The sequence below is a fragment of the Phycodurus eques genome, chromosome 15, assembly GCF_024500275.1.
Source record: "Phycodurus eques isolate BA_2022a chromosome 15, UOR_Pequ_1.1, whole genome shotgun sequence".
Taxonomy (NCBI): Eukaryota; Metazoa; Chordata; class Actinopteri; order Syngnathiformes; family Syngnathidae; genus Phycodurus; species Phycodurus eques.
The window spans coordinates 82,795-99,251 of record NC_084539.1 but is presented as its reverse complement, the minus strand read 5'-3'; the positions used below and the strand labels follow the sequence as shown (position 1 = coordinate 99,251).

Below are 16,457 nucleotides of genomic sequence, written 5' to 3'. Positions count from 1 at the left end.
GTCATCGAATCAGTCCTGTGTTCTTCCATCACAGTCTGGTTTGGTGCTGCTACAAAAAAGGACAAACTCCGACTGCAACGGACAATCAAAACTGCTGAAAGGATTGTCGGTACCCCCCTACCCACCATTGAGGACTTGCACGCTGCCAGAACTAAGACAAGGGCGTGCAAAATCCTCTCGGACCGTCTGCACCCCGGTCACCGGCTCTTCCGGCTCCTTCCCTCAGGTAGGCGCTACCGATCAACGCAAACTAGAACTAGTAGACATTCCAACAGCTTCTTCCCTCTTGCTATCAACCTCTTAAACACCTAACCTATAATTCCATTACAACAAGCTGGCAATTTTTTGACTTGAGTTCGTTGTCACATTTCTGTGGGGCCAATTATGTATTACTCGTGCACTCACTGTAGTTGTCTCGCCATGCTGCACTATTTGCATATACTGGCCACTCATGCCAGAGTAGCATCTGCTCCATTTGCACACTGATTGAGGAGTATCTGTAACATTTGCACAACCAACATTGTCCCAGATTATCGCACTACTCGTCACTTTAAACCGCATACACTCCTTGAAGTCTCAGCGCCCTTTGCACAATGGTCATTGCACCGGACTATTGCAATATTAGTCGTTCGAACTGCTTTAAGTGCTAGAGGACTCTGCATCTTTTTGCACAATTGCTTTTTGTCAATGTCTTCATGTCCCCAAAGTGTTCTGTAAATTGACTGTCTGTTGTACTAGAGCGGCTCCAACTACCGGAGACAAATTCCTTGTGTGTTTTGGACATACTTGGCAAATAAAGATGATTCTGATTCTGATTCCTCCACCCGTTTCAACCTGCTTGGACCCGTTTCTTCACTTCCTGACCACACTCCCCATTGCTCTGGACGGTTGACCCCAAGTATTTAAAGTCCTCCACCCTTGGTATCTCTTCTCCCTGTAGCCTCACTCTTCCCCCACCACCCCTCTCATTCATGCACATATATTCTGTCTTACTTCGGCTCATCTTCATTCCTCTTCTTTCCAGGGCATGCCTCCTTCTTTCTAACTGTTCCTTCAGCTGCTCCCTGCTTTCACTGCAGATCACAATGTCATCTGCAAACATCATGGTCCACGGGGATTCCAGTCTAGCCTCATCTGTCAACCTATCCATCATCACTGCAAAAAGGAAGGGGCTCAGGGCTGATCCCTAATGCTGTCCCACGTCCACCTTAAATTCGTCTGTCACACCTACAGCACACCTCACCGCTGTTATGCTGCTCTCGTACATGTCCTGTATTATTCTAAGATACTTCTCTGCCACTCCAGACTTCCGCATGCAGTACCACAGTTCTTCTCTGGGTACTCTGTCATAGGCTTTCTCTAGATCTACAAAGACACAATGTAGCTCATTCTGACCTTCTCTGTACTGTACTTTTCCATCAACATCCTCAAGGCAAGTAATGCATCTGTGGTACTCTTTCTAGGCATGAAACCATACTGTTGCTTGCAAATACTCACTTCTGTCCTGACTCTTGCCTCCACTAATCTTTCCCATAACTTCATTGTGTGGCTCATCAACTTTATTCCTCTATAGTTCCCACAGCACTGCACATCACCTTTGTTCTTAAAAATGGGCACCGGTACACTTTTCCTCCCTTCTTCAGGCATCTTCTCACGCACTAGAAGCTGGTCAAAAACTCCACAGCCACCTCTCCTAGATGCTTCCATACCTCCACAGGAATGTCATCAGGACCAACTGCCTTTCCATTTTTCATCCTCTTTAATGCCTTTCTAACTTCCCCCTTACTAATCATTGCCACTTCCTGGTCCACCACACTTGCCTCTTCTACTCCCTTCTCTCTCATTTTCCTCATTCATCAACACCTCAAAGTATTCTTTCCATCTATCTAGCACACTGCTGGCACCAGTCAACATATTTCAGTCTCTATCCTTAATCACCCTAACCTGCTGCACATCCTTCCCATCTCTATCCCTCTGTCTGGCCAGCCTGTATAGATCCTTTTCTCCTTCTTTAGTGTCCAACCTGCCATACATGTCATCATATGCCTGTTGTTTGGCCTTTGCCACCTCTACCTTTGCCCTGTGTCGCATCTCTATGTATTCCTTTCACCTCTCCTCGGTCCTCTCGGTGTCCCACTTCTTCTTAGCTAATCTTTTTCCTTGTATGATTTCCTGTACTGTGAGGTTCCACCACCAAGTCTCCTTCCCTCCTTTCCTGCCAGAAGATGCACCAAGTACTCTCCTGCCTGCCTCTCTGATCACCTTGGCTGCAGTGGTCCAGTCTTGTGGAAGCTCCTCCCGTCCACCGACGAGCCTGTCTCACGTCTTCCCCAAAAGCTGCACAACACTCGTCCTGTCTCAGCTTCCACCACATGGTTCTCTTCTCTGCCTTTGTCTTCCTAATCTTCCTCCCCACCACCAGAGTCATCTTACACACCACCATCCTATGCTGTTTAGCCACACTCTCCCCTACCACTACCTTACAGTTGGTAACCTCCTTCAGATTACATCGTCTGCACAAGATGTAATGCACCTGCGTGCTTCTACCTCCGCTCTTGTAGGTCAACCTATGTTCGTGCCTCTTCTAGAAAAAAGTGTTCACTACACCCATTTGCAGCCTTGTTGCAAAGTCTACCACCATCTGTCCCTCCAAGTTCCTTTCCTGGATGCCGTACTTACCCATCACTTATTCATCACCCCTATTACCTTCACCAACATGTCAGATGTAATCTGAAGGAGGTTAGTCCGATTTACGTTTTTAACGTTAAAATTAAACTAATTTTTTCTTGTAAAGGGCACCACGTCACTTTTTAGACGACAAAAAAATTGAGGAAAAGCGACGACAAACCTTTTATGTCTCATAATCGAAAGTTTGCTACATTTTATTAAATACGAGTCCGAGATTAGAGACTTCACTATTAAACTCAAAACACAGTGGAATTTTATAGAATATTTAATGACATCTACAAGGGATCTACAGTGAGTACGAAAGTATTCAGACTCACTTAAATTTTTCACTCTTTGTTATATTGCAGCCGTTTGCTAAATTCCCCCCCCCCCCCCCCCTCATTAATGTACATACAGCACCCCATATAAAAGACAGAATTGTTGAAATTTTTGCAGATTTATTAAAAAAGAAAAGCTGAAATATCACACAGCAATAAGTATTCAGACATTTTGCTCAGTATTTAGTAGAAGCACCCTTTTGAGCTAATACAGCCATGAGTCTTTTTGGGAATGATGCAACAAATTTTTTACACCTGGATTTGGAGATCCTCTCCCATTCCTCCTTGCAGATCATCTCCAGTTCTGTCAGGTTGGATGGTGAATGTTGATGGAAAGCCATTTTAAAGGTCTTTCCAGAGATGCTCAATTGGGTTTAAGTCAGGGCTCTGGCTGGGCCATTCAAGAACAGCCACGGAGTTGTTCTGAAGCTACTCCTTCGTTATTTTAGCTGTTTGCTTAGGGTCATTGTCTTGTTGGAAGGTGAACCATAGCCCCGTCTGAGATCCTGAGCACTCTGAAGAAGGTTTTCGTCCAGGATATCCCTGTACTTGGCCGCATTCATCTTTCCTTCGATTGCAACCAGGCGTCGTGTCCCTGCAGCTGCAAAACATCCCCACAGCATGATGCTGCCACCACCATGCTTCACTGTTGGGACTGTATTGGACAGGTGATGAGTAGTGCCTAGGTTTCTCCATACATACCGCTTAGAATTAGTGCCAAAAAGTTCTATCTTGGTCTCATCAGAGCAGAGAATCTTATTTCTCACCATCTTGGAGTCCTTCAGGTGTTTTTTAGCAGGCTTCATGCGGACTTTCGTGTGTCTTGCACTGAGGACAGGCTTCCGTCGGGCCACTCTGCCATAAAGCCCTGAGTGGTGGAGGGCTGCAGTGCTGGTTGACTTTTTAGAACTTTCTCCCATCTTTCGACTGCATCTCTGGAGCTCATTCACTGTGATCTTTGGGTTCTTCTTTACCTCTCTCACCAAGGCTCTTCTCCCCGATTGCTCAATTTGGCCGGATGGCCAGCGCTAGGAATTGTTCTGGTTGTCCCAAACATCTTCCATTTAAGGATTATGGAGGCCACTGTTCTGTTAGGAACCTTAAGTGCAGCAGAAATATTTTTGTAACCATAGTGGTTACGGGGGTTTTATGTTGGCCGAGGCCACCCCCGTGACTGGCGAGATTAGCCAGCCAGGACAACAGAGGAGCAGGACACGAGAAAAAATAAAATAAGAGAGCCAGAAGAGGCAATGAAAGGTTAGCGGTAATGTGGTAGTGCCAAAACTTATTTTTTTCTTTGTTTGGACTATTGTGCAAATGATGCAGAGTCCTCTAGCAATGTAGAGCAGTTTGAAATGACTAATAGAGCAATAATCTGGTACAGTGACCATTGTGCAAATGGTGCAGAGACTTCAAGAAATGTAAGCAGTTTAAAATGACTTGTAGTGTGATAATCTGGAACACTGTCAATTGTGCAAATGGTGCAGATACTTCACAACCACATGAGAGGCCAGTATCAACAACAGATATGCAAATAGTGCAGAGTGGCGAGACTACGACAGTGAGTACACGAATAATCTTGAGCTGTGGCAACAATCTCAAGACACACTTGGCAATGGAATTGTCAGTTAACTGTTTAAAAATTTAATAGCAAGAGGGAAGAAGCTGTTGGAATGTCTGCTAGTTTTAGGTTGCATTGTTCGATAGCGCCTAACTCAGGGAAGGAGCTGGAAGAGGTGGTGACCAGGATGTGGAGGGTCCAAGAAGATTTTGCATGCTCTGGTCTTAGTTCTGGCAGCGTGCAAGTTCACAAGGGTGGGTTGAGGGGTACCAAAAAAGTTTTCAGAAGTTTTGATTGTCCATTACAGTCAGAGTGCGTCCTTTTATGTGGCACCACCAAACCAGACTGTGATGAATGAACACAGGACTGATTCGATGTCTGTTGTGTAGAACTGCCTCAACAGCTCCTGTGGCAGGCCATGCTTCCTCAAAAGCCGCAGGAAGTACATCCTCTGCTGGGCCTTTTTGAGGATTGAGTTGATGTTGGTCTCTCACTTCAGGTCCTGAGAGACTGTAATTCGTAGGAACTCGAAGGTCTCGACGGTTGACACAGGGCAGTTGGACAGCATGAGGAGCAGCTGTGGCGAAGAATGCCTCCTGAAGTCCACGATCATTTATACAGTCTTAAGCGTATTCAGCTCCATGTTGTGTCGGCCGGTCCACTTCCTATCGATATGCAGACTTGTCGCCGTCTTTGGTGAGGCCGATGACTGTGGTGTCGTCTGCAAACTTCAGGAGTTTTGATAGCTGGGTCCATTGAGGTGCAGTCGTTCGTGTAGAGAGAGAAGAGCAGCGGAGAGAGGACACATCCTTGGGGCACCCCAGTGCTGGTAGTGTGTGTGAATGAGGTGGTGTCCTCCAGCCTCACATTCTGTGTCCTGGCCATCAGGAAGCTATAAATCCACTGACAGGTGGCAGTTAAGACGCTGAGCTGGAGAAGCTTGGAGGAGAGGAGTTCGGGGATGATGGCGTTGATCGCAGAGCTGAAGTCCACGAACAAGATCCTCGCATAGGTCCTCGCACCGTCGAGGTGTTCTAGGATGAAGTGCAGTCCCATCTTGACTGCGTCATCCACAGACCTGTTTGCTTGGTAGGCAAACTGCAGGGGGTCTAGCAGGGGTCCTGTGAATAGACTTTATACTGATCTGATCGGTACCGGCTGATAATTAGCATTTTATGCTGATCGGCTTTAATTTCATAATTTGTTGATTGGCTCCGCAAAAGACATTTATCTGCGTCGGCATCTTGTACAGTATATTTGAATCCAAAAGCTAATTTATTTTTCACCATGTTGCGTTTTTTGATGTAGTACTGTAAATATCTGACCGCCAATAAAGTTATTTTTTGTTTTAAATGTGGGCGGTGTGGGACAGACACGTCTGAGACAGGCAACATGTAATGCCTGGATCAGAGTACAATACAAATTTGGTCTTTCACGATTGCAATAAAAATAAAGGTTTTTTTTCCCGTAACGAGGAATAATCGTGATTAATAATCGCAATTACAATATTGACAAAAATAATCGTGATCATTATTTTGGCCACAATCATGCAGCCCTACCATGATTTAATACTCCCAGCTATTCTTTAAGTATCTTATTTTTGATTACCACAGATCATTATTCCAATGTTTCCTAACATACTTTGTTGTGCCAAAATATTTTCTGATTTCTATGGTGTACCCCACCTCTTACCCTCTTAAGTTAACCGTTAGCTAGCTAATATGAACTCAGTTTGTGTTAATCTACAGTACTTACCACTCACTTTCAAGTTAAACTAAACATAATAAAAATTCTGTACAGTTATCATTCACAATCAAAAATTTTCCAAGATAACATTAAAGCAATTTTAAAAAATGTATTAGATGTGCAATCCAGAGCTATGTTGTCCTGTCCATGTGCGTAAACTTAATGTATAAATATATAAACCTGTGGTTGTTCTAAGTGTGAAAGCAAAAGAAGACATTTTGATTTCAAAATATTACATGCATATTTGGAAGAGTAAATGATAAAATACAATTATGGGAAGGATATATACTGTAAGAAACACTGGCTCATAATGGATCTGGGTAATTTTTTACCCATGATGTGCCTTAGGAGGGTTGTGATAAAAAAAGGGTTTTTATTAAACAAAATAAAAAAGGGTGTCATCAATGTATGATGATCAAAAACAATTTACTGGTAATTGAGGAATTCCTTGATATTGAATTCTTCAGCCAGCAACCGAGTTGGATCATTGATAGCTGCTCTAATAGCTGTTATCAATTATCCATTTTAATGTATTTGTATAACTTGCAGGTTAACTGAATTGACAGAAGCGATAACTCTGACCCCTAACACCACACGGGTTCTGCGAGCAAACTTCTTGGGTCCCTTGAGAACTACCTGCTTTGCCTTTCTATTTGTGGCTGTTGAAAATCAAAGAACTCATTAAAGTTTGGGAAACAGGCAAGGGCCAATGATGAAACTGGTATTTGTCACAGCAAGTTCTGATTTATAAGTCAAGTTGCTTAGAGTTGCTTAACAAGTAGTTAAGAATAGACGTGTCAGTATCTTTTTTTGTATGTCAGATAACATTAAAATCAACATGGTCCGTGACTCTCTTTTGTTTTGTTGTTTTGTTGTGTAGAGGAACAGGCATTCAGGAAGAGGCGGCTCTGTATCAAGTTTATTCCACGAGACTCTACAGAGGCGGCCATCTGTGATATTCGTATCCTGGGAAGGTCAAAGCAGGCTCCCCCACAATACACCTTTATTGGGTTTGTCTCTATCTTCAATTTTGTTTTTTGTTTGTTTCACTAATGTAATCAAGCAAGAATGTCGGGCTAGGCCAGTGGTTCCCAAAGTGGGGGGCGCAGAGCAATTGCAGAGGGACGAATGAATGAATGAAAACATTAATAGCAATGTTGAATATTAAAAAAACATAACCTGTTACACTGAACATAATTATACTGTTAAGGTGCTTGAAAGCAGTTCCAGTAATTACAACCTGCAGTTTATGGCAGTTGTATTTTTTTCAAAAAACATTAAGGTTTGTATTAATTACATTGTATTTAGTCAATTACAGTTTATTTCACACATAATAATTACAGTTGTAATAGAATGTGTACAGTGTGTGAAAATAAACTGCAATGGACTCAGAAAACAAAATGTGTATGTATGTTTTTTGGGGGGACAGTGTGGGGGGCAAACATTTCTTATGAACCAAAGGGGGGCCAAGCAGAGAAAGTTTGGGAACCACTGGGCTAGGCCTAATGGCCTAAAATTGCATAAAATCCAAAATATACAATGCTGTTCAAAATTATTCAACCCCCACTGCAGTCATCTTGTGTATTATCAGATCAAATAAGGACTTAAATAAAAAAAATAAACAAATGAAACTTAAATGATAACAAAAACTTTTGTAATATACCAACAAATGTCCTTTTTGTGTATTCCTTACTGACAAAATTATTCAACCCCTTAGTCACGTACTCAGTACAACACCATTTGGTAATAATAACATCCTTCAGATGTGAAACATAGCTTGACATAAGTTTCTTGTACCAATCTACAGGTATCTTAGCCCATTCCTCATTGGTAAAGGCCTCCAGTTCATTGACATTCTTGGGCTTGTGTGCGCAACTGCCTTCTTCAAGTCTCACCAGAGATTTTCTGGGATTTAAATTAGGCAATTGCGATGACCACTTCAGAATCTTCCAGCCATTTGTCTGCTATGGCAGATTTGGAGGTATGCTTAGGATTGTTGTCCGGTTGGAAGGTCCAACGTCTCCCAAGCTTCAGCTTTGTCACTGCCTGCATGACATTTACACGCAAGATCTCCTGGTAGATAATTGAATTCATGGTACCTTGCACATGCTGGAGGGTCCCTGTACCTGAAAAAGCAAAACAGCCCCAGAGCATGACTGACCCCCTGCCATGCTTCATAGTAGGCAAGGTATTTTCTTCTTTGTATGCATCAATCTTCCTTTTCCAGAGATTTTGTTGATCCATAGGCCACAAGAGTTCCAATTTTGTCTCATCGCTCCAGATAATAGTATCCCCAAAACTTTGTGGTTTGTCCACGTTGTTTTTGGCAAACTGGAGTCGACTCCTCTTGTGCTTATGAGTAGGCAGAGGGTGCACTTGTGAGTTGTGGCACAGAGGCCTTCATCTCGCAGTGTACGCCTTATTGTCTGGGCAGAAACTTGAGTGTTTCCATCTGACAAGTTCTGTCGCAGTTCCTCATCTGTCATCCGGAAATTTTTCTCCACCTTTCACTTCAGGTACGAGACAGCAGTTGCCGACAGCATCCTCTATCTGCCGTGCCCAAGTGGCGTTTCCACTGTGCCTTTAGCTTTAAACTTGCACATTATGCTTCCAATTGTGTCTCTTCAAATGCTTTGCTGTCTTTTTATATTCATATTCTTGATTATGAAGAGACATTACCTCCTCTCTTGACTATTTCGACTATTGCCTATACTTTACCATTTTGAAAAGACACCATTAACAGTCTGAAAGGAGGAGACATTCACAGTCCTTAAAAGTCTGCTTAATTGTTGCTCATTAATGGTTCTGTTCACATCTACAGGTGTTTTCAGCACCTAATTGAAAATTCTGCTCTAAAGAATTCAACCCCTAAAAGAAAATCTGAATGAATAATTTTGTCGGTGAGGAAATCACAAAAAGGACATTTGTTGATGCGTTACAAAAAATGTTAAGTTGTTTATTTTACAAGTCCTTATCTGATTATTAACAAGATCAAAAATAAATGTCAAACTTGCTAAAACACTTCAGTGGGGGTTGAATAATTTCTGACAACGGTACTTATATACGGTATATATGCATATATATGCACATACTGTGTATATATACATACATTCTCTCTGACAGAATTATTCAACCCGGAAAGGATTACCACTCTTTAGAACAGAGTGTAATCAGGTGTCTTCAATCAGGTGTTGAAAACACCTGTAGATGTGAACAGAACCATAACGGGCAACATTTAAGCAGATTTAAAAGGACTGCGGTATTCTGCTCCTTTCAGACAGTTAATGTTGTCTTTGCAATTTAGTGAAGTCCATGGAATGGAGAAAGTCAAGAGAGGAAGTAATTTCTCTTCATAAGCAAGGCTATGGATATAAAAAGAAAGCGAAGACAAACATTTCAGCAGACACAATTGGAAGCATAATTCGCAAGTTTGAAACTAAAGGCACAGTGGAAACGCTAACTGGGTGCGACAGAAAGAGGATGCTTTCGGCGACGGCTGTCCAGTACCTGAGGCGAAAGGTGGAGAAAAGTCAATGGGGGGGGGGTCAGTCATGCCCTGCTTGCTTCTTCAGGTATAAGGACTCTCCAGCGTGTGCAAGGTACCATGAATTCAATTGTCTAACAGGAGATCTTGGGTGTAAATGTCGTGCAGGCAGTGAAAAAGCTGAAGCTCGGCAGACGTTGGACCTTGCAACAGGACAACGAGCCCAAGCATACCTCCAAATCTACCATGGCTGGAAGATTCTGTAGTGGCCATCGCAATGGCCCATTGAAAATCTCTGGTGGGACTTGAAGAAGCCAGTTGCAGCACACAAGCCCAAGAATGTCAATGACCTGTAGGACTTTACCTATGAGGAATGGGCTAAGATACCTGTAGATGGCTTTCTTCCTGGAGTTAAGACTCTGTGTGTTTCCTTATACAGTGGGTACGGAAAGTATTCAGACCCCCTTAAATGTTTCACTCTTTGTTATATTGCGCCATTTTCTAAAATAATTTAAGTGATTTTTTTCCCCTCATAAATTTACACACAGCACCCCATATTGACAAAAAAAATGGAATTGTCGACATTTTTGCAGATTTATTAAAAAAGAAAAACTGAAATATCACAGAGCCATACGTATTCAGACCCTTTGCTGTGACACTCATATTTAACTTGGGTGCTGTCCATTTCTTCTGATCATCCTTGAGATGGTTCGACACCTTCATTTGGAGTCTATCTGTGTTTGATTATACCTATTGGACTTGATAAGGAATGCCACACACCTGTCTATATAAGACCTTACAGCTCACAGTGCATGTCAGAGCAAATGAGAATCATGAGGTCAAAGAAACTACCTGAAGAGCTCAGAGACAGAATTGTGGCAAGGCACAGGTCTGGCCAATGTTACAGAAAGATTTCTGCTGCACTTAAGGTTCCGAAGAGCACAGTGGCCACCATAATCCTTAAATGGAAGACGTTTGGGACAACCAGAACCCTTCCTATAGCTGACCGTCCGTCCAAACTGAGCAATCGGGGGAAAAGAGCCTTGGTGAGAGAGGTAAAGAAGAACCCAACGATTACTGTGGCTGAGCTTCAGAGATGCAGTCGGGAAATGGGAGAAAGTTCTAGAAAGTCAACCATCACTGCAGCCCTCCACCAGTCAGGGCTTTATGGCAGAGTGGCCTGACTGAAGCCTCTCCTCAGTGCAAGACACATGAAAGCCCTCATGGAGTTTGCTAAAAAAAACACCTGAAGGACGCCAAGATGGTGGAGAAAACCAGGCACTGGTCATCACCTGTCCAATACAGTCCCAACATTGAAGCATGGTGGTGGCGGCATCATGCTGTGGGGTGTTTTTTAGCTGCAGGGACAGGACGACTGGTTGCAATCAAAGGAAAGATTAATGCAGCCAACTACAGGGATATCCTGGACGAAAACCTTCTCCAGAGTGCTCAGGACCTCAGACTGGGCCAAAGGTTCACCTTCCAACAAGACAATGACCCTAAGCACACAGCTAAAATAACGAAGGAGTGGCTTCAGAACAACTCCGTGACTGTTCTTGAATGGCCCAGCCAGAGCCCTGACTTAAACCCAATTGAGCATCTCTGGAGAGACCTGAAAATGGCTGTCCACCAACATTCACCATCCAACCTGACAGAACTGGAGAGGATCTGCAAGGAGGAATGGCAGAGGATTCCCAAATCCAGGTGTTAAAAACTTGTTGCATTATTCCCAAAAAGACTCATGGCTGTATTAGCTCAAAAGGGTGCTTCTACTAAATACTGAACAAAGGGTCTGAATACTTATGGCTATGTGATATTTCAGTTTTTCTTTTTTAATAAATCGGCAAAAATTTCAACAATTCTGTTTTTTATATGGGGTGCTGTGTGTACATTAATGAGAGTGAAACGTTTAAGGGGGTCTGAATACTTTCGTACCCACTGTATGTTCCACGTCTGAAGGACTTTATGATTGCCAAAGGGTGTTGTAGGTGACTAAGGGGTTGAATAATTTTTGTTCAGTGAGGAAATCACTAAAAGGTCTTTTGTTGGTATATTACAAAAAATATTGATGTAATTTGTTAAATTTTTTTGTTTGTTAAGTCCTTCTTTGATCTGATTATACTGTAAATAAGATAGAAAAAAATAAATGTCAATCTTGCTAAAGTTACTCCAGTGGGGGTTAAATAATCTTGAACACAACTGTATATACACATATACACTATGTTGTAGTAGTCGCTCACCTGCCTACACTCACATGATTTTAAGTGATATCTCATTCTAAATCCATCCATCCATCCATTTTCTGAGCCGCATCTCCTCACTAGGGTCGCGGGCGTGCTGGAGCCTATTCCAGCTGTCATCGGGCAGGAGGCGGGGTACACCCTGAACTGGTTGCCAGCCAATCGCAGGGCACATAGAAACAAACAACCATTCGCACTCACAGTCATGCCTACGGGTAATTTAGAGTCTCCAATTAATGCATATTTTTGGGATGTGGGAGGAAACCGGAGTGCCCGTAGAAAACCCACGCAGGCACGGGGAGAACATGCAAACTCCACACAGGCGGGGACGGGGATTGAACCCAGGTCCTCAGAACTGTGAGGCTGACGCTCTAACCAGTCGGCCACTGTGCCGCCCATTCTAAATCCATATGTTGGTCTACCCTTTGCAGCTGTAAGAGGTTCCACTTTTGTGGGAAGGCTTTCAACAAGGTTTAGGAGTGAGTTTACGGGAAATGAGATCTTTGCCCATTCTTCCAGGAGCATATTTGGGAGGTCACACACTGATGTTGGACGAGAAGGCCTGGCTCACTGTCCACTCAAAATCAACCCAAAGACGTTCTATCAGGTTGAGGGCATGACTCTGTTCAGGCCAGTCAAGTTCAAATTGTCTCATCCATGTCTTTATGGACCTTGCTCTGTGCACTGGTGCACAGACATGTTGGAGCAGGAAGGGGTAATCCCCAAACTGTTTGACTGTCTAAAATCTCATGGTATGCTGAAGCATTCAGAGTTCCTAATATTTTGGAAATGTTCAACTTTGTGAGAACAGTTTGGAGATGGCCACTTCCTGTTCCAAGATGACTGTGCATCAGTGCACAAATGAAGGTTCATAACAACATGGATGAGAGAGTTTGATGTGGATGAACTTGACTGGTTTGTACAATCCTGACCTCAACCCTATAGAACACTTTTGGATGAATTAGAGCAAAGACTCAGAGCCAGGCCTTCTCGTCCAACATCAATGTGTAACCTCACAAATGTGCTTTTGGAAAAATTGTCATACATTTCCAGAAACACACTCCAAGCTTGTGGAAAACCTTCCAAGAAAGGTTTCAACTGTTATAACTGCAGAGGTTGGACCGGTTTCATTTTAAACCTTATGGATTAAGAATGGGATGTCACTTAAATTCATATCTGAGTCAAGGCAGGTGTGCGAATACTTAAGGCAATATAGTGTATATGTATATATGTACATGGTGATTGAAAAGTAACTACCTATTTTTAAGTACTTGTAATTTATTTCTGAACTATAATTGTTACAAGAAATGAACATGAGAAGAAACTGTATTGCATGGAGTTTTATTTAAAATTCGATGTGTGCGCCAGCATTAGCCACCAGTTTCTTAATCCGCCTGGGAACTGCATTAACTGATTTCACAAAGATGGTGGAATGTTTTTTGGTTTGGTTGGGAAAATTTGGAACTTTAACCAAATAATCGATCTGAAAAGAAAACAAGAACATAGACTTAATTCCCCTACATCATGGAACATACACAAAAACATTGAGAAAAATATTACAACATATGAATAAATTATAAGTAAAATAGGGAGTTACTTTTCAATCACCCTGTATATTAGGGATGAAAAGTTTTTGAAAATCGTCAAAACGGTTTCGTTCAAATTAATAATGATAATTAAATTACAGGCATTAGATGAGGCCGGAGAGGGATGAGTTTTCAAAAGATCATTTAAATATTTTTTTTATTGTCAGGGCATGCAGAGAGTTACAATAACATATATGATAAAAATACGGCCATGTAATGCAAATCACATGCAAACCGACCCCTGCAATTGGCTGGCAACTACTTTATGGTGTACCCCACCTCTCACCCAGAGTTAGCTGAGATAGGCACCAACAACCCTAGCGAGGATAAGCGGTACAGAAGATAGATGGATGGATGTTTTGCGCCTTTATGTCCAGCAACAGCCCCATTTTTTGAGCGAAGAATGTTGGTGCTATTGGACTGTCGCCTCTGGACTGTGATAGTATGGCCGCGGGATGCTTGTTGTTTGGCGCCTTCACTGGCAGCATGTTTGCAACAGCCCTGTTTTTGTTAAGTGGAGTATGTCGGCGCTGTTGGACTATCTGCAATGGAAGGCCGAATGCATCCCGGAGGAGATGTGGAGAGGGATGAGAGGTGGTGCTAAAAAGTCATCTGAAGTAACCGAGACGACTAAATGGGACTGAAGAATTGAAACACTCTCTGTACAGTATGCGTTACTTTCCAACAGACAAACTTTTGGATGTTAGAAATCTGTAGTTGCCATTGGATACTTCAATCTTGCTCCTCTCTCATCTAGCTTCAAACAACATGCACATGCCTAACATAAAAAAACTGAAATATAGTTGAGTAAAAACACAGCGCCTGTATGACAAGTTCACGACATTGGCTTTACCCACACTTTCAACCCCAATATATGAACTATTCGATTAACCATATCTTTTTTGTGGTGTAGTGGACAACAAAAAGGAACTCAAGTCAATCCATCCATCCATTTTCTATACCGCTTAGCCTCACTAGGGCATGCTGGAGCCTATCCCAGCTATCTGAGAGGCGGGGTACACCCTGAACTGGTCACCATCCAATTGCAGGGCACACATAAACAACCATTCACACTCACATTCACAGCTACGGGCAATTAGAGTCTTCAATCAACCTACCTTAGAGTCTTCAATCAACCTACCATGCATGTTTTTGGAACGTAGGAGGAAACCGGAGTATCCGGTGAAAACCCACGCAGGCACGGGGAGAACATGCAGACTCCACACCTGCAAGGCCGGATTTGAACCCGGGTACTCAGAACTGTGAGGCAGATGTGCTAACTAGTCGTCCACCGTGCCGCCAACTGAAGTCATTTTTTAAAATAAATAATTGCATATTTTTCCTCCTGTTGTACAACACCAATTCCAATGAAGTTGGGACGTTGTGTTAAACATAAATAAAAACAGAATACAATGATTTGCAAATCATGTTCAACCTACATTTAATTCAATAGACTACAAAGACAAAATATTTAATGTTCAAACTGATAAACCTTATTGTTTTTAGCAAATAATCATTAACTTAGAATTTTATGGCTGCAACATGTTCCAAAAAAGCTGGGACAGGTGGCAAAAAAGACTGAGGAAGTTGAAGAATGCTCATCAAACACCTGTTTGGAACATTCCACAGGTGAACAAGCTAATTGGGAACACGTTGGATTCATGATTGGGTATAAAAGGAGCTTCCCTGAATTGCTCAGTCATTCACAACCAAAGATGGGGCGAGGTTCACCTCTTTGTGAACAAGTGCTTGAGAAAATAGTCGAACAGTTTTAAGGACAATGTTCCTCAACATACAATTGTAAGGAATTTTGGGATTTCATCATCTACGGTCCATAATATCATCAAAAGGTTCAGAGAATCTGGAGAAATCACTGCATGTAAGCGGCAAGGCCGAAAACCAACATTGAATGCCCGTGACCTTCGATTCCTCAGGCGGCACTGCATCAAAAACCGACATCAATGTGTAAAGGATTCACCACATGGGCTCAGGAACACTTCAGAAAACCAATGTCAGTAAATACAGTTCGGTGCTACATCCTTAAGTGCAACTTGAAACTCTACTATGCAAGGCAAAAGCCATTTATCAACAACACCCAGAAATGCCGCTGGCTTCTCTGGGCCTGAGCTCATCTAAGACGGACTGATGCAAAGTGGAAAAGTGTTCGGTGGTCCGACGAGTCCACATTTCAAATTGTTTTTGGAGATTGTGGACGTCGTGTCCTCCAGCCAAAGAGGAAAATAACTATATATATATATATATATATAGATATAGAGATATAGATATATATATATATATATATATATATATATATATATATATATATATAGAGAGAGAGAGAGAGAGAGAGAGAGAGAGGTGAGAGAGAGAGGTGAGCATGCTGTAACAAAGCAAGAGATTGTGTGATTTCCGAAGACGAAAAACATGGCGGCGCCCCTTGCACAGTCTTGAAAAAAACAGCTACTACAAGATAACATTTCTTTTTTCATAAGTCTTTTTCAACGGCGGATGGTCGCTTCGTTCTTTCCTTTTTTCCTTTGCCAGCTTTGCTAGTAGCGGTAACTTACAGAGATCCACTTGCTATCCGCGCAGCTACATCAACACCAGCTCGTCTCACCATGGAGGATCCGAGTCAATGCGAGCTGCCGTTGAAGAGGAAAAAAAACAGGTTCTTCCACCTCAACTGAGGATTTTCTTGATTCGACAGAGATACAGACGAGTGTCCTCGTTTCAATTGACAAGAAATTGTCAATTGCACTTGATTTGCTTCGCCAGGAGATGACCGAACTCAGAAAGAGCTTGGAATTCACGCAACAAGTGAATGAGCTAAGATTA

The 16,457-nt window shown here is 42.5% G+C and overlaps 1 protein-coding gene across 10 annotated transcripts in view; it reads left to right on the top strand.

Annotated features, from left to right (window-relative positions):
• Positions 1–16,457, top strand: part of mvb12ba (multivesicular body subunit 12Ba) — an 85,601-nt gene that overhangs the window by 36,987 nt on the left and 32,157 nt on the right. For 8 of the 10 annotated variants that reach the window (XR_009769956.1, XM_061699360.1, XM_061699356.1 and 5 more), the window contains one exon: positions 7,193–7,322. The exons of the other annotated variants lie outside the window; for them this stretch is intronic. Coding sequence is in view for 6 of the 8 variants with exons in the window: in XM_061699356.1 (XP_061555340.1) it covers positions 7,193–7,322 (130 nt within the window). In the remaining 2 variants the exon portion in view is untranslated. The remainder of the gene's footprint in view (positions 1–7,192; positions 7,323–16,457) is intronic. 10 annotated transcript variants of the gene reach the window in all.